This window comes from Leguminivora glycinivorella, chromosome Z (assembly GCF_023078275.1).
Source record: "Leguminivora glycinivorella isolate SPB_JAAS2020 chromosome Z, LegGlyc_1.1, whole genome shotgun sequence".
NCBI lineage: Eukaryota > Metazoa > Arthropoda > Insecta > Lepidoptera > Tortricidae > Leguminivora > Leguminivora glycinivorella.
This window is the reverse complement of record NC_062998.1, coordinates 41,264,716-41,291,480: the sequence shown is the minus strand read 5'-3', so window position 1 is coordinate 41,291,480 and position 26,765 is coordinate 41,264,716. Positions and strand designations below refer to the sequence as shown.

Below are 26,765 nucleotides of genomic sequence, written 5' to 3'. Positions count from 1 at the left end.
GAGATATTTTCTTTACAAATACAAATCGTATTATTCAAGAGCGCTATGATAAAAGCACGTCGAAATAAAGTAAAATTGACAATATTTACTGATGAGATTGTGCTCTGTGTGTAATGGTAAACATTATTAATATGAAATAGTTATTTATTTTACAAGGGGGCAAAGTAGTTGTTTAACCGCACGTGCCAATATTGATACTAGAGCAAGCGAAAGATTCCAATATTGAACCGCGAGCGTAGTGAGTGGTTCAAAAAGTGGAATCTTGAGCGTTGCGAGGGTATCAAGGCGCGAAGGTTAAACAAACTTTGCCACCGAGTGCAACACAAAATTTTTCACCACACCAACACGAACAAAATACTGACTATAAAACATCAAAATAAATGAAATCGATAAATTTATTCAATATTTATGATTCAAAATCATCATTTATAGGTAAAATCTAGCAGCCAGATTAAGACATCGAGTTAAAATTTGTATGAAATTACTTTGCCCCCTTGTGATAAAATGCAATTTTGCTATCTGTTTTCGAATAGCAAAGAAAGCCTTTACCAGTTGGTGTGGTGAAAAGTAATTGTTTCGGTTAGAGCATCTTCACTTGTCAGAGCAAAACCGCGTAAAGAACTGATTGACGAGCTCTTATTTGTAAAATTTATCTATCGTCAATTTCGTCTTACTCTTTAGTTGTGAAACATGGGTGACAAAGGAACTGACACACAAGCTGAAAGTGTTTGTCAATACGTCCTTCCGTTCGCCGGAAGGAAAATAATAAAAATATATGGATATATATATTATAATATTTATCCCGTAGGACAGCAGGTTACTCCAAACTACTTTAATTAACTACCTAATTTTAATGTTGTCTTCGGTTACCGCGATAGTTACTCATGAAATAAAACTATGAAACGGATTAAATCGCGTATAATGAGTCATATGTGGGGCAGACGAATCGAAGTATTTCCACACGGGTGAAGGAACACATAGCGGATGTCAAGCACCGTCGGCAAAAGTCTGCAGTCTCTGAACATGTCATGGATAAAGTCAATCATGCTATAAAGTTTGATAAGCCTCTGGTTCTTGCTAAGGAGAAGCTGTATATACCCAGAATGTTGCGCGAGGCCATTGAGATCAAGAAATATCCAAACTTTAATAGAGAAGATGGCTTTACTTTACCACCGGCTTGGGATCCAGTAGTACATCTGATAATGGAACAAGCACGACGAAGACTGTGAGGCATTTGTGTTCGGTTGTATGGTGTTGGACATTTGCAGTTTGTTTTTGTAAATTTTGTGTAGATTAATTGATTGCTTTATTTTTGTAACATAGTAAAGGTAAATTTTTTGAACATTGTATAACTAGCTTTATTAATAGTGTGTGAACCTGCCTTAGAAATCTATTTTATTTATCGTGATGGTTCGTTAATATTTCTCATATGTAAGTAGCTTTTGCACATTGTAATTTTTCCTCAGTCACCCGTTGACCACGAGCGCTGTAAAGTGTTCGAAACGTCGGGATGAATTGTAAATTCATTATACACCATTTAATCCGTTTCTATAGTTTTATTTCATACCTAATTTTATCCATTTAAACTATATATGAAATAAACTATGCCAATGTTGTCCGCATTGACCTTAACGCACCACTTGCTAACTTGATTGAATGTATATGCATACAGATTGGTCCCATTTTTCTCAGAACCCAGTTCTGATGATGGGATCCTGGAGAAATCGAGGGAACTCCTCAAATCTGAAAGGCATACATATGGTGATTTTTGTATTTTTAAAGGAACAGCATGAATTTACGTACGGAACAGTGACATTTGGTGCAGTGGAAGTGCTGATAATGGTCAGAACGGAACTCCTCAAATCTGAACGGCACGCTTATAGTGACTTTGGTATTTTTATAAGAACAGCATGCCCTTACGTCCAGAACAGTGACATTTGGTGCAGTGGAACTCCTGATGATGGTCAGAACGGAACTCCTCAAATCTGAACGGCACGCTTATAGTGACTTTGGTATTTTTATAAGAACAGCATGCACTTACGTCCAGAACAGCGACATTTGGTGCAGTGGAAGTGCCGATGATGGTCAGAACCGAACTCCTCAAATCTGAACGGCACGTTTATAGTGACTTTGGTATTTTTATAAGAACAGCATGCACTTACGTCCAGAATAGTGACATTTGGTGCAGTGGAACTGTTGGTGATGGTCAGAACGGAACTCCTCAAATCTGAACGGCACACTTATAGTGACTTTGGTATTTTTATAAGAACAGCATGCACTTACGTCCAGAACAGCGACATTTGGTGCAGTGGAAGTGCCGATGATGGTCAGAACCGAACTCCTCAAATCTGAACGGCACGTTTATAGTGACTTTGGTATTTTTATAAGAACAGCATGCACTTACGTCCAGAATAGTGACATTTGGTGCAGTGGAACTGTTGGTGATGGTCAGAACCGAAATACGTAATCCAACATTCGTAAGTAGCTTTCACCAGAACCCCAAAGGCGGCGGTTTTTTTTTCTTAAAAATTATTTACATAGGAAATTGAATTTATTAATTTATTAATAGTATCGAAAAGTTCTATATTTATGACCATTGCCTGCCTTTGTCACGCAATTGGTAAACAAATATATCAAGCTGCCGAATGAGTAATTTATGATATTATTCTCCCGCAAACACAAGGAAAGAAAAACAGTAAAGACAGTTAGCCTTATGATATGTTACCTACAGAGCGTGAATGATAGCCGATTACTAAAGAACGGAGAAGACGTTTAGCCCTACAATGTGTAGGATAAAATGTATGACCAACTACGCCACTACTAAATTTTAGATATAAAATATTCTACAAGTTAGACATATTAGCCGTTCAGACGTGTACACGGGGTTATGCCCAGAACTGCCCACGATGAACAAAATTATTTTTCACCACACCAACTGTTAAGGCTTACTTTGTTATTCGAAAACAGATAGCAAAATTGCATTTCATCCACAAGAGTGCAAAGTAATTTCATACAAATTTTAACTTGATTCTTGAGCTGGCTGGTAGAATTTACCTATAAATGATGATTTTGAATCATGAGTATTGAATAAATTGATGGATTTGATTTAATTTGATGTTTAATAGTTAGAATGGTAATTTTTTGCCTATTTTCTTAAATTACTTAAAAATGACATGACCAAAAATTAAAGAAAAATATTTTTGAAATACTTATAAAAAGCTGTAACTCACCTTTACCCCCCAAAAGTGGCCCCTATAATTAAATTTTCTTAATTCAAATTACATGTCCCACTTTGGGTCACAGGTGGTCACAGGTTATCATATGTGTGACAAATTTCAAGTTGAACGGTTCAGTAGTTTTGGATTTGGAGAACATTGGTTGTGACAGACGGACAGACAGACGCACGAATGATCCTTTATGGGTTCCGTTTTTCCTTTTTGAGGTACGGAACCCTAAAAATTTTATTGTTGTGGGAGAACTGCATCGACTTCTGCAATTAGGTTTCTTAAATTTCTTAAAAAGAATAAAATATTTTTGAAATACTTATAAAAAGCTGTAACTCAGCTTTACCCCCCAAAAGTGGCCCCTATAATTAAATTTTCTTAATTTAAGTTATGTACATGTCCGTCTTTGGGTCACAGGTTACCATATGTGTGCCAAATTTCAAGTTGGTCGGTTCAGTAGTTTTGGAGAACATTGTCTGTGACAGACGGACAGACAGATGCACGAGTGATCCTTTATGGATTCCGTTTTTCCTTTTTGAGGTACGGAACCCTAAAAATGTCATTGTTGTGGGAGAACTGCATCGACGTCTGTAATTATGTTCCTTAAATGTTTAGGTACTTTTACTATATTTAGGGTCAGATAAACCGATTTAGGGAATATTCGTTATGAATTTTTGAATATTTGGGACATCCTAGTTTGTATTTGTAATATATTTTTTACCTGCCGACGTCAAAGTATTATACTTTATTGTAATATAAATAAAAACTTGAACTCATCATCCTCCTTGCGTTATCGCGGCTTTCGCCACAGCTCATGGGATCCTGGGGTCCGCTTTGACAACTAAATTAAAAAATACACTAAATAAATAAATGTAAATTAAAAAGACCTACGCGAGCTGCACCGGGTGCAAAGGTGCTTACCATTCACCACGTTGATTAGCGATGGAAAATAGTAAAATAACTTTAAGTACTTCTGCCGGGAAATATAATAGTTATGTTTGTACCCGCCCCAACAAGTCTATTATATAGGTACCTTATATATGTATAGGTAGGTACCTAATATATAGCAAGGTACCTAATATATAGGTAGGTACCTAATATATAGGTAGGTACCTAATATATAGGTAGGTACCTAATGTATAGGTACCTAAGAAATTTACGGCTAGCGCCATAAGTGAGGTCTCACGATACGCGTGGTTATTGTTATTGCGCAATAAAGGGTCAAGCCTCGTGAAGGAAAAGTCACAGTCTTAAGACGATCTTTTGTAAATAACGTAGGTACATACATAACTGAACGTGGCCAGATCTGAAGACAGTCGTTTACGCGTTGGCACCATGCCCGTTTTCGGTTAGGTATATGCCTAGTACATAATAGTGTATTATGAAAATTATGTTGAGGACGCTGGGTGAAGTGCCTGGTTTTTGTGATTCGTATGAATTTAACAAAATAAGCAGAAAATGTCGTTAGAGACTAATCATAAATCAGAAGCCGGTATTTTACATTACTTGACAGTTATGTTATAACGCAAAAGTCATTTTCAGTGTAAAATGTTATTTGTAGCAAGAATGAGTTGTCTTAGTGACAAAAAAAATAATTTTCCAACCGACACAACTAAGCAAAACTCATAACTTTTTTTGAATTTCCTTATTAAAATAATCGTTATCGAAAGGCTGAACCAGTTTAGTAGTGTAGCCGTCCATCGAGTTAACATTATGTTGAGTTGTCTTGCAGTCAAATTAGATAGTACCTGTAGGCTAGTGAGCAACGCAGAGAAGACCTGATAAACCTTCTCCCCGGGCGCGCCGGGCGGCGGGTGGAGCGGGATCAGGACGAAATGTAACCCGAACAGGGGGATCTGAGAACATACATATACCGTTGAACGTAGGTACTAATGATAACAAAGCCTTTCGGAATGTTCAACCCATTTTCGCATCGATCAAATCTCAATGTATCCGGTCCTGTCAGTACCTTTCCTTATATTCCGCTTTCACTAGAATGCATTATAATAGCGTTGGTATAAATGTAAAAAAGCTTTTCAAATCTAAAATGGTATTGAAATTCATTTATTGTTATACTATATGTAAAAACCTTACATGTCTTCTTTATGATGTAAGTAAAGTAGCTGTTTTTTTATATAATATATGACACTTGAGACTTTTAGGTAGTTACTTCGTTTTTAACTTTTTACTAAAAAGGCAACAAGGCCATTAAGATACACGAAGTAAATTAACAAAGTATGATGGCTATGATGCTATAACATGAATTAAGTACTTACGCTTTGTGGTCCTAGCAATAAGTTCAATTATTTACCATATGCACGTAGCGGTTTCAAATATTTATGCAACAGTAAATAATGGTAAACTATTGTAACTTACGATCGGACATAGATATCGACATACAGCGAGGCCACAACGAGCACTGCCAACTATACATAACACTCACGAGTATAAGAGCGGCTCTGGCCGCTTTCCTCGCAGCCAGACGGGCTTGCTGGTTGGGCGTCGGGGCCAACTTGGTAAGCAGCACTCGGACCACGTTCACGAGGAATACTGCCAAGTAAAAATATTTTTATGTATTGGGTTGGTAAGAAAGTAATGAGCGATCGATTGAATTCCACATAAAATTTTTGAGAGAGTTCTAGAATCTTCTATGGTCGAAAGTATGTAAAGGGCGAGTCGCACAGTTTCTCGTCAGTCATTCACTAGCTGTCGCCGAGCTAATATAAGGAAGAAAATGGACGAATTAAAAGTGCATGTAAGGCATTGCTTACTATATGAATTTCAGTCTGGCCATTCAGCCGCCGAAGCAGTGCGTAATATATGTCAGCGTGTTGCTCCTGATGTTGTGTCTGAGGCCACGGCGAAACGATGGTTCCAGCGGTTTCGTAGTGGCGACTTTTCATTATCAGATCAACCTAAGTCTGGTCGACCGGTGAAGATTGATGTGGCCAAATTAAAAACCTTAATTGAAGGAGATCCGAGGCTAACGAGTCGTACTCTTGCTACCGAGTTAGGCTGCTCTCATGTCACCATAGAAACACATTTACACGAGTTGGGAAAAAACTACAAATACAGTGTTTGGATACCGCACGAACTTGATAGAGATTAGGGAATGCTCCCGGGAATTCCCGGTACTTTTGGTACCTGTAAATCCCGGGATTTTTGAACTGTTTGGGTACCGGTACTGATGTTATAAAATCCCGGTTCTTCGGTACTTTTCGGTACTGAAAAATGAATAAAAGATTACAAACTAAAACGCATTTAATCACTTCAAAAATTTGAACGTAAACGACGGAATATCTATTGAATGAAAATGAAATATTTATTTTTCAAGTAGGCATATTACAATGCGCATATATGAACGTCAAATAAAGATACGCCGGCTCTAACCCTACGCCTCAGCCTCGAGAAGATTTCAGTCCCCCGTCAGTTGGATGGATGGCTGGTTGGATGGTTTGATGCTGTACAAATGTAATGAAAATAGTTTCAAACGCGTTAGACTCGTCCCGCTCGGCATTCATCGGCTATGATCGGGACCTCAGCGTCAGTTATACTTAGAGGGTAAACCAAACTAACTTTGCTAATGTTAGAATTAGTTGAGGTCTGTAATGATTTCTTGCACATGTCGTCCAGGTTTCGAAAGTATGCTTAGAACGCAGTCTGGTACACTATAATTTTGGTCCTAATAGGCGACCGGAATAAAATTCTAACAATAGCCACCAAATTCTACAAAACCCTTTACTCCGAATCTCTCACACACCCACAGCCTGTGCCTGATTTAGAAGAAAGCTTTCAACATCAACATCGCATTTGTCGATTACTCTAAAGCTTTCGACAGTCTTCATCACAATTCCATTTTCACAGCTTTACGCAATCAAGATATAGAGCCCAGTTACATTCAGCTCATAACCACCATTTATCAAAATAGTACAGCCGCCATAAAACTACAGTCCTCAGGTTCCTCATTTTCTATTCAAAAAGGAGTCAAGCAAGGAGATCCGTTATCGCCAAAACTGTTTACCAGCACACTTGAACAAGTCTTCCAGAAGCTTATGCCAAGTTGGGAAGATCGGGGCCTTATCGTCGGGAATAGAAGGCTAATCTTCGATTTGCCGACGACATTGTTCTGTTCTCCTCAACTGCCTCCAAACTACGATCAATGCTTTAAGACCTCAGCGACGCAAGCCTCGAGGTTGAACTTCAGATGAACATGTCGAAGACCAAGTTCATGACCAATAATAGCACCGCATGTAGGATTGAGATAAACGGAGAATCAGTTGCATATGTCCATCTACTTGGGCCAACTAATTTCTTTCCAGGCGCGACAAGAGAAAGAAGTCGAAGGACAAAAATCTCTGCATCAAGCGAGAGATTATTGGATACGGTCGACCTAAGGTAGCAAAACTTATCGACAACTTCCATTTTATGTACAATATTATTCATAATTTTACAACAAATGTACTAGTAAACCCTGAGTACCGAAAAGTACCGAAGAACCGGGATTTCCCGGTTCTTTCCCAGTACCGGAAATCTCAGTCCCGGTTCTGGGACTGGTACCGGTTCTGCATTCCCTAATAGAGATCAACTAAACTGCCGTGCCGATATCTGCATACAACTTCTGTCTTTTCGCCGCACATTCAACTGGTTGGACCATCTTATCACTGGAGATGAAAAATGGGTCTTATATATAAATCACACACGCAAACGTCAGTGGCTAGCTCCAAACGAAAAAGGAATAGAGGCACCAAAAACAGAGCCTCACCCGAAAAAAGTTATGCTGTCCGTTTGGTGGGATATTCATGGTATTATTCACTGGGAACTCCTACCAAGTGGAATAACTGTTACCGCATCAGTATACTGTAATCAGCTTGAAAATTTAAACCAAAAAATCTGTCAGAATCGTCCACAGCATGCTAAAGTTTTTTTCTTACACGACAATGCTCGCCCGCGCCTCGCGCTTGCAAAAGTGACTCGGCTAAAGCTATTGGAGCTAGGTTTTAAGTTTTTGGAAATAAAGGAAAATTTAAGTTTTTTTGAAAAAAAAATCTTACATTTTTTTTCTAATTTTTTTCAATATTTTTTTTAAGTTACATAAAGCAATACCTTTCAATTGAAATATGTTTTGTCAAATAATAATATTTTTTTTTCGGTTTTCGTAACAGACCTCGCTACGCTCGTCGTCCTAAGGGATGAAATTATGATATCCTCGGAATTTTTTATTTTATTTTGAGTTCTACTGTCACTATGTACTTTTCTGTGTAAGAAAAATATATTATTTCTGACTTTCTGGCAAAGGAATTTCAAAGTGGCCATATAAAGCAAATTTTCCCAACTTTGGCAACTTGTATCTTAAAAAATGCTAATCCGATTTCGATGCGGTCTTTAGTTTTCAACTATGAATTTATCTGTCTTTGATTTAAAAAACTCATATATCGACATTGTACATTTTGTCTGTCATTCTTTGAAGTTATTCAGTGCGAGACGTAAATTTACTTTTTTTTATTTTTTTTCTTACTTTTTTATAATATTTTTTTTTCATTTTTTTTAAATTACATAAAGCAATACCTTTCATTTGAGATACGTTTTGTCAAAATCGGACGATAAAATAAAAAGATACATTTTTTTTCATTTTCATAAAACACCTCGCTACGCTCGGCTTCCTAAGGGATGAAATTTCGATATCCTCGGAAAAAATCGTTTACTAAGACGTCTACTATCACCATGCAAAGCGGCTTGCTTCCATCTAAAAGTGCAGCTTTTTTTCATAACTAGTATGACTATAAGGTTATTTCAATTTGGTCGTTTCTTAATCTTGAAAAATCACCACAGTTTTATCAGTCAGTCATAATTTGGTATTAACAAATTGACTTACATTTCTAATTGAACTGAACTGATTTTAAATCGCTTTATTGCCGCATTTAAAGTGTACAAAAGGAAATCATTGGTATATCAAAACGTGTTGTAAAGTTAGATTAAAATAGAACCGTGACACGCTGAAGGTTTACCCGTCCTTGCGTGGAATCAGTAATTGTGATAAGATTGACTGTAATTCTGTTGTTGGATGAGTGTGAGCTTGTTTTTAGGGTATATATAACATGAAAATCGTTTTCGTATAAAGTTATATAAGTTTGAAAGTAGACATTGCTTACTTTCCTAGCTGTTGGATGAATATTGAAAATAGTAATAAATATATGTTTAATACTGTCACAAACACATGCCTTTTTAACCCTCTTAGGGGATGAAAAAAAAAACTAAGAACTGTTCTTCTATTTTAATGCATTGTACCTACATTTAATGTATCTACCTGTTTACGTAATTAACGTAAAATAAAAGTACGTAACGTAAAATTTTGTAGTATTTTGGTAGTAGCACTGTAGCATCGCCCATAATATCGGTGCTTAGCCTCCCATACAACCATTTCAGTCGCAAAATCTTCAAATCAGTAACTAACTGTCAAATGTGACATAACGCGTGGTAACGTCGTGCAAACAATGCGACCGTATTGATACAATAACAAAATGTACTCGTCGTGTGCATTCGTTACGGTAACAAAATTTGTACGAATTTGTGGCTGCCAATGTCAATGTCAGAATGACTTTTAACGACACTTTATTAGTCGACGTTTGCACACATAACGGTAACAACATGTGGACGAATTTGTGGCTGTCATTGTCACTGTCAGAACGGTTTCTGACAGTGACATTGACAGAATTTGTACACACATGTGTAGGTCTGATTACCGAACTGCTCCTAAACCACTGTATCCGCAGATGACAATCTGAAATACGAATGTTTCTCAAACTGTCTTGTGAAGTTGTGGACTGGTTGCTTTGAATCATTTAAATATGAGCGAATTAAGTAATAATAAACGACGACGACCATTTAAGCACTCTTCGACATTTTATAGAAATGTGGGAAAGTTAATAAAAGTGCAGAATGATAATACAAATAGATAAGCACTTTATATAATATACTTAATGTATTAGGGTTCCGTACCTCAAAGAGGAAAAACGGAACCCTTATAGGATCACTCGCGTGTCTGTCTGTCCCTCTGTCACAGCCGATTTCTCCGAAACTACTGGACCGATTTACTTGAAATTTGGCACACGTATGTAAACCTGTGGCCCAAAGACGGACATGTAATTTAATTAAATGAAATTTAATCACAGGGGTCACTTTTGGGGGGTAAAATTGAAAATTAAAAATCAAAGTTATTAAAACTATATTGTGTTACATATCAAATGAAAGAGCATTTTATCAGCATCTGAAATATATTTTTTTTATATTTTTTGTTTTGGTAATTTAGAAGTAATTTAAGAAAATAAGCAAAAAATGACCATTCCCCCCCCTTATCTCCGAAACTACTTAGCGTAAAATTTTCAAAAAAATACACGAGATAGCCCTCTCCATGTAGATTACAGGAAAACCTATTAGAAATCTACAGTCAAGCGTAAGTCGGACTTAAGAGAAAAAACTCAGATTACGAATTTCACTCACTGCCGCTGCAAGTAGTTACTAAACGTCTTAAAATTGTGTAATCGAGTTGGACAGGTATAAAGAAATTCATTTCTGTCTTTTTCTTTTTAGAACTTGTTCAATTTTTTTTTCATTTGTACAAAATGACTTAAGTTCCTACTAAAAAGGAGGCGCTTAAGACCGTTTATAAATTGACTGAGCAAAATTTTATTCAAATCGGTCCAAAAAAAGGTGTCTGTTGACGAAAACATAGAATTTGTGCCACCGAAAGCCCAAATCTGAAGTCCATTTTGCTCTATCTCTTATCGTTTCCGAGATATATACGTAAAGTCTTGAAAGTTCGAAACGTTAACTTTGCCATCATAGTCGTTCAGGCGCTCATGAGTTCTTTGTATGGAAAAGTCGAAAACCGACTCGCACTTGACCAATGTTCATAGAACGTTGTGGTTTTTTTTTATTAGCAAAAATGACTTAAGCGCCTTCAGAAGTGTAGGTGCTTAAGACCGTTTGTAAGTTAAAGTTAGCTGTGATGGCTCAACGAAGAAAGAAGATTTCAGTATCCTACTTATCAGGGCGAGCGGTAGCGAAGCCCTCCTATAGTCGACAAAGTTCCGAACCTTGTGGTACATTTTTTGAAAAAACTATCACGCCTATGAAGTTGTGCTTAAACATAGTAATTTATATTCATATCTAGATTTCATATCTGTAAAAAAATATTATTTTATTGTCATTTAAAAAAAATCAAATCTCAGTTTTGTGTTCAATATTGTACTACTAACGCCATCTGTTAGGACTCTAAGGAGTAAGAAAACATCGTTTACTATTTTGTATAACTAACGCCATCTGTTAGAAAACTAAAGAGGTAACGTTGTATTTTTGACGTCTGTCAACTATGACGATCAATCGAAACTTGGCACTGGAAATGGCGCGTAATTCAATTTTTCTATGGGAATCAAAACTTAGCCCCTACATTTTTAATATTATGTTATGGCTCGTCAAAGTTTAGGAAGCCAGCCAGAAGCCAAGGGAAGAAAGGGAGGGAGAGAGAGGTTATCAACACGGTGTTTTCAGTCAAAAGAAAAAGTAAATTTTATTTATTTATTTATTGTTGAGAAACCCAATGTACTTAGGATATGTTTAGGAAACTCAACGATAGAGTTGTTCGCTGTCGTTCGCTAGATGTCACTGTTACCCCCGCAAACTGGGCAATGACTTGTTTTCGTAAAATGTATAAGTATTTTTTGATGTCCACATTTTTCGTTAGATGTCGCTGTACCACCTGCAAACTAGCGAACGGCATTCTATGGTTCAATAACATATATTTAAATTGTATTAATTTCATCTTTTTTAGGGTTCTGTAGTCAACTAGGAACCCTTATAGTTTCGCCATGTCTGTCTGTCCGTCCGTCCGTCCGTCCGTCCGTCCGCGGATAATCTCAGTAACCGTTAGCACTAGAATGCTGAAATTTGGTACCAATATGTATATCAATCACGCCAACAAAGTGCAAAAATAAAAAATGAAAAAAATGTTTTATTAGGGTACCCCCCCTACATGTAAAGTGGGGGCTGATATTTTTTTTTTCATTCCAACCCCAACATGTGATATATTGTTGGATAGGTATTTAAAAATGAATAAGGGTTTACTAAGATCGTTTTTTGATAATATTAATATTTTCGGAAATAATCGCTCCTAAAGGTAAAAAAAGTGCGTCCCCCCCCTCTAACTTTTGAACCATATGTTTAAAAAATATGAAAAAAATCACAAAAGTAGAACTTCATAAAGACTTTCTAGGAAAATTGTTTTGAACTTGATAGGTTCAGTAATTTTTGAGAAATATACGAAAAACTACGGAACCCTACACTGAGCGTGGCCCGACACGCTCTTGGCCGGTTTTTTAAATATATAATTTTTAATTCTTATTGATAAAAATGAAGTGTAGTGTTGCTTTACACAATAAAAGTAGGAATCAAATGAAATAGAGTATTTACTGTGATATTAATAGAATTTCTGTTGCGCAATGATAGTTTTTTTCAGTACAGATGCTGCTTTTTTTAACGCAGTAGTGCGTACAAATCAAGCAAAGATTCTTTTCTTGTCTGGTCGAAACTCTTAGCTTAGATTTAGGTACTGAAAATCGTCGTACGATACACGTGCGAAAAGGACATTCACAACTCGTGTCGATTTAAAACACTCCCTTCGTTCGTGTATTAATTTATTCGATTTTCCTCTTTTCCGCACTCGTATCTACAAGTATTTTGTTTGGGTTACAAAAAAAAAACACATTATTTACTCTACTACGTTTTATTTGTCTCTTTAACATTACAAATTTGTAGACACTTATCTATACAAAAATCTTGACAAAAGAAGTACAGATCGCTGAAATTAATGTTGATAGTAATATTAATGACGACTACTTCAACAAGTGTCAATTGTGAAATGCCGCAAAATACTAGTTGCTCTATAGAAGACCATAATAATATGATCCCCGATCCTTTACAACCCAGCAGCTCGGTACGCACGTTACAATTTTTTTTAATCTTCTTTAGTGAGGGCAACTGAGTACGACGGCATATTTAATTGTTTATAAAGTTTGAGGATACCTGGAAAAAATTAATACAAGAAGCCATTTTGAAAATATAATAAATATTCACTGCTTTCGGTCACGCGTGTACGCTGCGACCATTTTGCGACCGTTTGTCGACCGTTTGGTGACCGTTTGGCGACTGTTTTTTACATGGAATATTACCGTCTTAATCCATATTTTAACAACTTTATTGGTTTTCTAGGCATTATTTTTATTATTTCAGTATAGTATATGCACCGGAGCACTAAAACTTCACCAATCAATATACATAACACGCAAACACCGAGTAGTCAATAATATTATTACTGGTTAAACTGAGGTAAATTGATGGCGCGTTGATAAATTTAGACTTATTTTATGAAATCACTCGAGCAATTTAATTGGCCATGGTAATTAGCCCACATTATATTACAAATGCAAACAATATTTTATCTTTAATAAATTCTTACGCCATTACATTTTAATGTCAAAAGATTTTATTTCTTTTTTACTTTGACGTCTCTGACAGTCGCCATTTGAAAAGAATGAAATGAACGAATGAAGCAAGGAACACACTACGCGGACGTCCGTCGTGAATCGACCGCGGACGGGAATCTGGACAATGGAAATACATATAACCGTGCAAACTATCGGTCGACGGACGTGGACGTGGCCTTGAGCGCATGGACGTCCGATCGAAATCTGGCTCGCTGGATGTTTTGTTCCGTGCACACTGTTCGGTCGCGGTCGCGGTCGATTTACGACGGACGTCCGCGTAGTATGTTCCTAGCTTGATTTTGGGAAAGTAGTCGCCAAACGGTAACAATGTGTGCACGCGTAGTGCACACTTCTGTCACTTCTGTGACCATTTGTGCCTGTTACCAATCGTCCCCATTTGGGTCGCCGCGACTAAACGTCGACCGTACTGCGACTAAGCATTGAGACCCGAAGACCTGTGTGTACACAAAATAGGAGGATTTGCGTAGGAACGGCGACCGATTATGGTTATATGGGCTAACTGTATCTACCTGTTTTTCATTTCTTTTTGTACAATAAAAATTAAGTAAATAAATAAAACAGTATATCTCCATGCATACTCTGTAATTTGAATTCTACAATCTATTATCTATAGAATTTGTTCATGTAAACTAATAATTATGAACCTCTATAGAATATAAATTTAAATATACATTGAATCCAAGTAGTCGGCGGTTTGGCGGTAGCTGGTTAAAGTATTTTATGAAACTGGTAATTAAAAGAGGTAAAAAAGGCGAGTGGCGTGGGTAACAATTTAAGGCGAAGACGAAAATTGTTAATCAAGACGTCACGAGTATTTTTTAACTCAGCTAAACACCGTTGTACACAATACTTTTTTAATAAGTAGTTTTCTAGAATAACTTTCGTGAAATACTATCTGTTTCCTGGATTTTGACGCAGAGGTTTCCCCTCTTTTCCTCCACTCAACCATGTCGCGCTTGCACTTTCCCAAGCGGCCCCACCATCTATTATTTCCATTCTAATGACACCACGCACCATATCAGTAGGTAAATATTAAAGGGTGTAACATGGCAAACCTGCACGTTGCAGTCGCCGTGCGCACTAGCCACTAAGAAAAAAAAAGTATAAGTACACATGACATGTCGCGCGCCTTTTGTTTTTGTAGGAAAATTTTCGTTGCCAGGAAAGGCAAATCTAAGATAACTGAATTATTTAGTTATATGTAAAGCTTGTCTTTACTTCTGTAGTAAATATAGTGAGTTTGGGCTGCCTCTTATGCAAGTACCTATTTATAATGGTGTAATACTTATGTCTTAATAGTTTTAACCCTTAAATTGCCACTCTATGACCGCGCAGGATTTTTATAATGAAACTTGGTGTTTTGGGTTCAGTTAGGGTAGATTAAGGGAAAAATATGTGAAAAAAGAATAAAAAAAAATTGGAAATGGTTTTTTTTAAGCGTCACTTATAAATGACATTGCCAACTACTGCTTAACATAAAGACGTCACTTTGGACGGACATTGCCAACTACACATGCACATTGCTAACATAGAAAAATAAAACGTAAACTTAATAAGTTACACTCAACATTGTCCGAAACTTCACGTGCTACCTCTTTATGTCCGCCGCAATATCTCTAACGTAATTTACGTTATGAAAAATGCTCAAAACTATGTTGACTGCCCGGATCTGCTGTCAAGCTTGAAGTTCCCACTTTGTAGTCCCCTCAAGCCTTGCGTCTCGCACTAAACGAATGTTTCATATCCTCGCCGTTAATACTAACTTCAGAAAAAACTCCTTTATTATAAGAACCACTAAATATTTCAATCAAGTTTGATTTGATCATGACCCCATCGATCTGATCTGTGACAGTTTTACATCAGTACGCAAAACTACTGACCCAAGACTTCTCCCATTGTTAACTCTCAAATAACACTAAACAGGTTACTGTTTTTTTCCTTTCTTTTATTGTTTGCTCTAAATGATTGTTTAAACTCATATATAGATATCTATTACATAATCTTTAAATAAATTACACAAGTTTTTGTAATTTTGCACGCATGTACTTTGCCCAGTTTCTACCTGTGGAAACTTCTTATTGGCTCGTTGTTTCTATGTTATAAGCCTTATAGTAACTTTATCTGTGAGTTATCCTAACAAATAAATTAAAAATATAGTCCAGGCAAAAATAAACAGGTACCTACACTTTTAGGAGAAGAAGATTTACTGCTGCAGTCGTCTCTAAAAAACTCTCTAGCTAAGATTCTCATATTTTCTTCGTTGTCTGATTCTAAATCGGAGTCTTCAGAAGCTAGAGGTGGTAAAGAGCTATTATCCTCTTTGACCTCAAACTTTGCCCAGCCATATTATTTTAAAAATGCAACTAATGTTAACAATACACAAAAAAATATTCGTTTAGAAAAGTTGGCAATGTCCGTTACAAGTGACAAATAGAAAAAACACAATATTTAGTACTAACTGGCAGTGTCACTTTGAAGTGACATATATTATAACTTCAAAAATAATAATGAAATGTTTGTCATTTATTCACAATAATGACACTAAATAGTAACTTAATTACTATTTCAATAAAATTGAGTGAAAAATACGCATAAACTACTAAAATACTTACATAACAACAACATTTGTCACAAGCGCAAAAAGACCTCACGGTTGTAATTTTGAAACTGAGTATTTTTTTAAATTTTGATAAGCGAAAGCGATGCGAAAGTGCGTAAAAATAAAAGGGATAGACGCTAGACCGTGTGGATCACGCCACCTGCGCCAGAGTGCCTAGGAATCTGAGTTAGCCTAGACTTTATAGGACGTCATTTAAAACGGACAAAAACAATTTAAGGGTTAAGTTTGTTCGTTTAATGTTGAAACCTTCTAAAATGTACCTACGTCACTGGTTCGCGAAAGCGAATAAGGCATGGGCTAGGTTCCGACTGCAGATCTAAAGCACGCACGATTATCGCAGCCCTTTTTTCTACTTGAAGAAAGGGCTTCTGAAATGTCTTCTGAACTTCGCTAAACGTCGCTAGAGAGTGCTGGAAGATCTTCAGCCTGGTGGTCTACGTCGCTACTAGCACCCGCGGACAGACCACTTTATACGGCTCGACGAAGACCAGCATAAGGCCAGTGATGATCTTTTACTTGTACATACCTACTCGCGTACCGTTAGATATTTCCTATTTTATTGTATATATTCTTTTACATTATATTATTTACTGAAAGAACCGTAGTAGTCATACTAGTTATGAAAAAAAAGCTGCACTTTTGGATGGAAGCAAGCCGCTTTGCATGGTGATAGTAGACATCATAGTAAACGATTTTTTCCGAGGATATCTAAATTTCATCCCTTAGGAAGCCGAGCGTAGCGAGGTGTTTTATGAAAATTAAAAAAATTCTATCTTTTTATTATGTAGTCCGATTTTGACAAAACGTATCTCAAATGAAAGGTATTAATTTGTGTAATTAAAAAAAATACAAAGAAAAAAATTTTGAAGGAAAAGTAAGAAAAAAAATAAAAAAAGTAAATTTACGTCTCGCACTGAATAACTTCAAAGAATGACAGACAAAATGTACAATGTCGATATACGAGTTTTTTTAAATCGAAGACAGATAAATTTTTAGTTGAAAACTGAAGACCGCATCGAAATCAGATTAGCATTTTCTAAGATACAAGTTGCCAAAGTTGGGAAAGATCGCTTTATATGGCCACTTTGAAATTCCTTTGCCAGAAAGTCAGAAATAATATGTTTTTCTGACACAGAAAAATACATAGTAACAGTACACATCAAAATAAAATTAAAAATTCCGAGGATATTATAATTTCATCCCTTAGAACGACGAGCGTAGCGAGGTCGGTTACGAAAACCGAAAAAAAAATCTCATTTTTTTGTACGTCGTCCGATTTTGACAAAACATGTTTCATTTGAAAGGTATTGCTTTATATAACTTAAAAAAAAATATTGAAAAAAATTGGAAAAAAATGTAAGATTTAAAAAAAAAAATCCTTAATTTTCGTATCACACTGAATAACCGCAAAAAACGGTAGACACGGTGTATAATTTCGATATATGATTTTTTTAAATTAAAGACAAATAAATGCATGATTATAAACTAAAAACCGAATCGAAATCGAATCAGTAGTTTTTAAGATGCAAGTTGTCAAAGTTGGCTTAGTTTGTTTATATGGTCGCTTATAAATTCCTTAGGCAGAAAGTCAGATACATTATATTTTTCTTACAGTTAAAAGTATGCATAGGTAATAGACATCATAATAAACAATTTTTTATGAGGATATAAAAAAATCATCCCTTGGAAAGCCGAGCGTAGCGATGTATGTTACGAAAAAGGGGAAGATGGCGCCGTGCTGTTCAAATCGTCTCCCGCGTATTTCAATTAAATAAAATACCCAAACTTCATTAAACAGCCTAAAAAGTGTAAAAAAGTGGACAATTGCTAACAAATGTGCAGGACAATTGGAGTCTAGTTCGCAGGATTCGTCAGTAGCAATAAAAAGTGAAAAACATTTGAAACAAACAGTGCCAAGTGAACTATTAAAATTAATAATTATTTGCAAACTTTGAGTAAAAACGTATTACAGTTGTGAAATAGTGTGCCAATTTAGTTATAGAACAATAGAGTGTATTTCGTTATAAATTAATCATCTTTTTTCTCCACCGGACTTAACCTCTAAATAAATTCTAAGAACTCGAAAACTCATTCCATTCTCAGTGCAGCCAAACCCTGTTACCAAAGGACACTCAGCGCCATCTGTGGAGAAAAAGTGGAACACCTAAAGTTTTGAATTCAGCGCCCCCTGTTAATTTAGCCTTGAACCGTTTCGGGCCCATCCAAGCTTGCTTCCTAAACTCTATTCGCTATCTATTTTTCTAGCTGAGACTAAGTTTTAAACAAAGATGTCGCCTCCAAAATCAAACAACATGATATGCGCAAAGTGTAATAATAAAATTGTAAACCGGGATTACTTGAAATGCTCCGTCTGTACTAAGACCTACGAAATAAAATGCATCAACTTTTCCGATAGACGCTTTGATAACTTGATGGACGCGGAACATAAAAAGTCCTGGAAATGCCCTGTTTGCAATGTGCCGCCAAAAAATAAGACAGGTTCTACTGTCAAGCAAGCAGTCAAGACCCCGCCGCAAGCGGCAATCGGCAAACCAAGCCTCCGCAATCACCGCCCGCCCTCGCCTTCTACTTCTGAGAGTTCTGAGGCCCATCAGGTCCCTGTTGATCCCGCTTCTTCTGAAATAATCGCCGAACTGCGTATGTGCCGTGAGGAAATGAAAAAAATGCGAATAGAGATGCAGCAATTTAATAAAATTGTCTCCGATCTCACTGAAGATGTTAGGAAGTGTAATAAGCGAATCGACGAGTGCAACGAACGCATCGACGATTTGTCGGCGAAAATAGGAGTAGTTGAACGACAACAGGGTGCATTTACAGCAAGCGATACCGCTGGTACCGTCGAATTAGATCGCAAAATAGCTGAACTTCAAATGGAGCTAAATAATCGCGATCAAGAACTTCTTAGCAACGACCTCGAGATCGCCGGTATTCCGGAGGAGAAGAACGAGCGATGTCTTCACTTAGTTTTAACAGTGGCTAATAAGTTGGGTGTCGCGGTCGAGGAAAGTGATCTTGTGAGTGCGGAACGAGCGGGTCCCGTGCGGCGTGAGGAAGAGGGCGCGGCAGGCGGGCGGTCGCGCCCGCGGCCGCTCGTGGTGCGGCTGACGCGCCGCGCGCTCCGCGACCGGCTGCTGGCCGCTGCGCGCGTGCGCCGTGACGTCACTACGGACGGCATGGGATTGGCCGAGCCCGCGCGCCGGCTTTATGTCAATGAACGCCTGTCGCGCTACAATCGTCAACTGTTTTATAGAGCACGCGAAGAGGCTACCCGCTTACAGTGGAAGTATGTGTGGACGCGCGACGGTGCTATTTTCGCGCGCAAGGACCACGGAATGGCTCGTTTGCGATTGCGCACAGATTCAGACTTTCCAAAAGTTTTTGGTTGTTGACTTGGTTAGCTCTTACTTTAGTATGTACGCTGTTGTGCGTTTATATAATTTATGTCCAGGACAGTATTTTTAGTTATTGTAATTTGAATTTCAATTTGTATTGTATAACCTATCTGTGTGATAGTCATACTGTTTACTCTTTAAGTTGTAACTATTTAAGAGCAATCGCGACATACTCATCTTTCTACCGGTTTTATTTATGTAATTTATTTTTTAACACAATACATTCAATTTATTCTGGTAACAAAATAATTTTATGCAGTATATTACACATCTCGCTTTGTAAACATAGACCGACGTCAAACTATTAGTTTGTATCAATGCAAGTACATTGATTGTTCAGTTCTTATTTTAATTAATGTCTTTGTTAATAGCCATCATTTAATCGTCGTTTCAGAGCGCCTTATAAATTTAAAATATGTACAAGTTTTGTACTCATTTGTTCTACAATTTTTAAAAAACAAAAATCTTACTATTGGCTTACTTAATGCAGGTTCACTGGGAACACGACACGAGGAATTTATTATAGCGCTTGAACGCCATTCGGTTGATATCATGGCAATAAATGAAACTTGGCTTCAGGCAGGACAAGAGGCGCGCGCGCCGGCACCGGCGGGTTACCGGTTACGGCATGTGCCGCGCCCCGCCGGGACCCGCGTCCGCGGCGGCGGGGTTGGATTTTATATACGCAAAGGTATCTATACTCGTCAGCTCGATCCGCCCCACACACCTCTAGTTGAGCAAATGTGGCTTAGTATTACTCTTAATGGACTAAGATTTGCCATTGGTACCGCGTACCGGCCGCCTTGGCTCAATGTTGATACCTTTTTAGATGCCTTAACTGAATCTCTCGGTTCGCTCTCTGCTTTCGATCATGTTATACTTATGGGTGATTTTAATATAAACATACTATCTTCGAACGAACCAAATACTAAAAAACTTTTAGGGTTTCTACATTGCATGAATTTAGAGCAATATATCACAGAACCTACCCACTTCACTGACCATTCGGAAACACTAATAGACCTTATCTGCAGCAATAGTAAACTCTCTCAAGTCTGTGTAGATTACATCCCTGATCTCGCTAACCATGCTTTTATCTCATGTAATGTGCACGTCACGAAGCCCAAGCATTGCCCTACGTGGATCTGTTACAGACCGTTGAAAGACATTTGTCTCGAAGAATTTAATGCGTGTGTCGAGTCAATTGCTTGGGAAAGATTACTAAGGGGTAATATTAACGAGTCACTGGCTTTATTTAACACTTTTATAATAAATATGTTTGATATTTTTGCTCCTGTAAAATCAACACTTTTAAAAAAACAAAATTTTCCTTGGATAACACCCACTGTCAAAGAAATGATGAAAATTAGAGATGAAGCGTATTCTAAAAGCCGCAAAACAGGATTAGACTCTGATAAAGTATACTATAAAACTTTAAAAAGCACCGTTAATCAAGCCATTTTCACTGAAAAGCAGGCTTATTTCAATGAAAAAATCAACAGAATTCCAAATGACTCTCGCAAACTATGGAAGAATATAAAAAACAGTATTGCTGATTTTAATAGTAAAGAATCTACACTGCCATGTTTCTTTGATAATCCTAATTTAATAAACGAACACTTTTTAACCATACCTACGACAAACGTTACATTATCTGAACTTACATACTTTGAATACAACCGTTTTAACTCTTCAAGTTTTAGTTTTAAAAAAGTTGACGAGAATACTATATCTAAAATCATTGCCAAAATTACATCTAACGCTCAGGGCACAGATGAAATCACGCGTGACATGATTCTTCTTACGCTTCCACGTACATTAGGGCTAATAACTGCTTTAATAAATCAGTCTATTCTATCAGGTGTATTTCCTGACGCCTGGAAAACAGCCCTAATAAAACCTATTCCCAAGAAAAGTAACCCAAGTGAATTTAAAGATCTGCGACCTATTAGTATCTTGCCTTTTTTGTCGAAAGTTCTGGAAAAAGCTGTATGCCTACAAATAACTGAGTATCTTGAAACTAATTGCATTTTGCCGCCAAAACAATCAGGTTTTAGGTCTGGACATAGTACCGCAACGGCCTTGTTGGATGTTGTTGATGACGTCTTGACTGAAATTGATTCTGGAAATGGGACGGTTATGGTACTACTAGACTTTTCTCGTGCTTTTGACACAATAGACCAAAACCTGTTAATCTCTAAACTTGCCTACTACGGTTTCGATATGCTAGCACTCAAATGGTTTTCTAGCTATTTGAGTGGCCGGCTTCAGAGAACAAAATTAAGCAATGAGAATGGTACCAGTAAGATTTCTGAAGATTCACCCGTCTCTCGTGGCGTTCCACAGGGTTCTATACTGGGTCCAATTTTATATATTCTATATAGCGCAGATATAGTAAACTCCATCCAGAACTGCCGATATCACATCTATGCCGATGATCTCCAAGTATATCTCCCAATTAAGCTAAATCAAATTTCTTCTGCAGTAAATAGCATTAACACTGACTTGTCTCGAATAGTTCAATGGTCCAATAGAAACAGTTTATTTTTAAACCCCTTAAAATCTAAATTTCTGATATTAGGTACGGAAAAGCAACGGCGTCAAATTAAAAACTGTAATCCGATTATTAAGATAGGTTTTGACTCTATTGAACAAGTAGATGAAGCTCGAAACTTGGGTGTTCTCATGGATGGCAAATTAAGATTTCACAATCATGTTTTAGAAACATCCAGAAATTGTTTTTACCGACTCAAAATACTGTACCGTGTCCGTAAATATTTATCTACCGATGTTCGAATCTATCTCTGTGAGTCTTTAATCCTCTCTAAACTTAACTATGCAGATTCAGTCATAGGTGGTTGTCTGTTGGGTCAAACCAAAAAACTAATACAGCGAGTACAAAATGCTTGTGCTCGTTTCTGTTTCCACATACCACCAAGGACTCATGTTACACCTTTCCTTAATAATAGTGGGTTAATGAACATGGAGTCACGACGAGCACTGCATTTCGCTTGTATGCTTTTTGGCATTGTGAAAACTTTAACACCCCATTATCTAGCAGCTAAGCTGGAATTTTCCCAACGTCACATAAGGGGTGCTAGTCGCCTTGCTTGTCCTCGGCACAATACATCTGCATTTCGTGGCAGTTTCAGGTACTCTGCCACGAAGTGCTGGAACAATATACCGCCACCCATCCGCAACTCAGCGTCTGTTCAATCCTTTAAAATTAAGTATAAAAAGCACATTCTGAATTCTCAAAAATTGTGTCTAAATTAAGTGCCGATTATATAACATCTCTGTTTTTGTGTCAAAGTATAAAATAATAGTAATAAGTAAAAATAAAAACCTGTTTCTCTTGATTAAGTGTCGTGGCTCATTATAATGTTTAGTTTACTTAGTACAGTATAACTTGTCGTTATATTATGGTTATTATTTTATGTTATTATATCCTGTAAATTATACATATTTGTTCCGTTTGTATGTAATGGAAGGGTTGCCACGGAAGACCAGCGTCAAAGTATCCAAAAGGTACCTTGACACCAAGCTGAGTGGAAACCTTTTCAGTGACGTTTTATTTAAATTTTTGTGACATCTTTTTGTAATTTATATTCGTTTAAGCGTCCTGAATAAAGTTTTTTCTATTCTATTCTATTCTAAAAACGCAGTTTTTTTTATCGGATCGTCTTTCTAAGGGTTTCTAAGGAATGAAATTTTTATATCCTTGTAAAAAAATGTTTATAATGATGTCTATTACCTATGCATACTTTTAACCGTAAGAAAAATATAATGTTTCTGACTTTCTGGCTAAGGAATTTATAAGCGACCTTATAAACAAACTAAGCCAACTTTGACAACTTGCATCTTAAAAACTACTGATTCGATTTCGATTCTGTTTTTAGTTTATAATCATGCATTTATTTGTCTTTAATTTAAAAAAATCATATATCTAAATTATACACCGTGTCTACCGTTTTTTGCGGTTATTCAGTGTGATACGAAAATTAAGGTTTTTTTTTTAAAAATCTTACATTTTTTTCCAATTTTTTTCAGTATTTTTTTTTAAGTTACATAAAGCAATACCTTTCAAATGAAACATGTTTTGTCAAAATCGGACGACGTACAAAAAAATGAGATTTTTTTTTCGGTTTTCGTAACCGACCTCGCTACGCTCGTCGTTCTAAGGGACGAAATTATAATATCCTCGGAATTTTTAATTTTATTTTGATGTGTACTGTTACTATGTATTTTTCTGTGTCAGAAAAACATATTATTTCTGACTTTCTGGCAAAGGAATTTCAAAGTGGCCATATAAAGCGATCTTTCCCAACTTTGGCAACTTGTATCTTAAAAAATGCTAATCTGATTTCGATGTGGTCTTCAGTTTTCAACTAAAAATTTATCTGTCTTTGATTAAAAAAAACTCGTATATCGACATTGTACATTTTGTCTGTCATTCTTTGAAGTTATTCAGTGCGAGACGTAAATTTACTTTTTTTATTTTTTTCTTACTTTTCTTTCAAATTTTTTTTCTTTGTATTTTTTTTAAATTACACAAATCAATACCTTTCATTTGAGATATGTTTTGTCAAAATCGGACGATACAATAAAAAGATAATTTTTTTTTCATTTTCATAAAACACCTCGCTACGCTCGGCTTCCTAAGGGATGAAATTTCGATATCCTCGGAAAAAATCGTTTACTATGATGTCTACTATCACCATGCAAAGCGGCTTGCTTCCATCTAAAAGTGCAGCTTTTGACCAAAAATTCTCCATAACAAGTATGACTATAGTTTAATTTCACTTCGCTGCTAGCCGGCTACAAGGGTTGATGTTATTTTATTATTTATTAGTAAAACCGAATAAATGCATCACTTCAAAATATAAATACCTATACTGTTATGCCAAGGAAAATTTATGTAGATATTTTTGTTCTAATCTCGATGCCCAAACTACTCCAGAGACAACAGGCTAGTAACAGACAGAAACAGAACCAAGAATTACGTGTTTAGGCGGGTCTTCTGCAACTAATACAGATCAAATAAACAAGCTGCCCGAAAAATTAAGGCGTGGAGGTTTGGGGGTGAGGAACGTTAGCCGAATCTTTGAAACGGTTGTTCCCAATTGTGACCTTGCATATATATACATATGAAAAGAAGGAAATTATTGTGATTCGAGGAATCTTGACTAGTGATGGTCAAGATTACCCGACTTTCAATGCAAGGGGGTAAATTAAATCCATAATCCAGTAGGCAAAAGACTAGATATATGTATGTATTTTATTTTATTATTATATAGAATTTACAGGTGTCATTAAGGGTTTATAGAATAATAGAATTTACAGAGTTCAGACCTCGGTGACCTTGCCTAGTTAAAAAGTAGTTACTAAAAAAATATTTTCATATAATTTTATTTTTAGGTAAGTACCTAAGTATTTGTTTTAGTTTTGTACTTCGTTTTAGGTTAGGTTAGTTAATTGAAATATAAATATTTTTTATTCATGGCAAAATAATACAAAAAAGACAAAAAAAGATACAGATCAACAACAGAGAATTATTTACACACATAACATCACAAAAAGGTAAGTAGGTCCTGACTCAGCATGGTGTTAGCCTGGGTGGCCAACGCTGATCTTCCGTCAGGGCTGTTGTGGGTAGTTAATAGTTAATACATGGTACCCGCATTCATGTCAAATAAACAGTTGTTGTTTTACCATGACGTGTTTCATAACATGGTGGCAGCGGTACGATATATTTTAAGTAATTCCGTGCTGCAGGTCGATTAAAAATAAGTTTAAGCTGTGTGTCTGAACATCTGTCAACGACAGTTAATTAGGTGTTTTGTGTTGGACCGCGATTTATTTGTGTATAAAGTTAAAATATGGAGCACGCCAGACCGCCAGCGGAGTTAAACATGGAGGGCGGTCCCGTTACACGCGCAGAGGCGTGGAAACGGTGGAAACATCAATTCCAACTTTTTGTGAAGGCCTCCGGTGTGAGCAGTGAGTCCGCCGCAGTACAAGCCAGCCTTCTCGTCAATCTGATCGGCGCAGAGGGTTTTGATGTGTTTCAAACATTTACATTTGACACCGAGTCAGATAAAGACGATTTGAAGGCCATTATTAAGAAGTTTGACGAGTATTTTGGTGCCAAAGTGAACAAAACTTTGTTGAGGTACAAGTTCTTCACGCGTAATCAGGAGGAAGGTGAATCAATTCAAGCTTATGTGACAGCGCTGAGGCTGTTGAGTAAGAACTGTGATTTCGGCAACCTGAGTGACGATTTGCTTAAGGATCGCATCGTGTGTGGCGTTCGGAACGTCACCGTACGAGACAGGCTTCTACGCTCTGACGACTTGGATTTAGACAAAGCGATCAAGTTGTGTCAAGCCGAGGAAGCCTCCAAGGAAAGTGGCAGAGAGTTAGGAGCCCCGAGCGAGGGATCGAGTAGTGCACAAGTACATCTTGTTGAGCGGCGACGGGCGCACGGAGGCGCTCGGGTCGCCTGGCGCGACGGCGGCGGCGCGGCCGGCGAGCGGCGCGAGCATGGCGGCGGCGGGCGCGCCGCGCCCGGCTCGGAGTCGGCGCAGCGCCACCAGTGCGCAAGTTGCGGTGGGTCGCGTTGCGCCAACCAGGAATGTTCGGCACAGTACGTAACATGTTTTTCTTGTGGTCATCGTGGACATTTTGCTCGTATGTGTAGATCTCGGTTCGTTAACGATGACAGTGGGGTGAAGCGAGTGTATGAAATAAACGGTTCTATGACGAGCGATTCCGATGAGTCCGAATCATTTTATATAGATACGGTTTCGTGTTCGAGTGCTGGACGGGGGCGCTGGATGGAAACTCTGTTGTGTGAACACGGGTCTGAGAAGTTTAGACTCGACTCGGGAGCAGATTATAATGTTATGTCTTTTGAGAGATTTCTGTCACTAGGTTTTGATGTAAATGT

At 37.2% G+C, this 26,765-nt stretch overlaps 1 protein-coding gene across 1 annotated transcript in view; it reads right to left on the bottom strand.

Moving 5' to 3' along the window:
- Positions 1–26,765, bottom strand: part of LOC125240491 (calcitonin gene-related peptide type 1 receptor) — a 152,560-nt gene that overhangs the window by 30,383 nt on the left and 95,412 nt on the right. Inside the window, exons 9-10 of the mRNA XM_048148385.1 lie at positions 5,668–5,774; positions 4,973–5,080 (exon numbers count right to left, since the gene is read on the bottom strand). Of these exons, the coding sequence (XP_048004342.1) occupies positions 4,973–5,080; positions 5,668–5,774 (215 nt within the window). The remainder of the gene's footprint in view (positions 1–4,972; positions 5,081–5,667; positions 5,775–26,765) is intronic.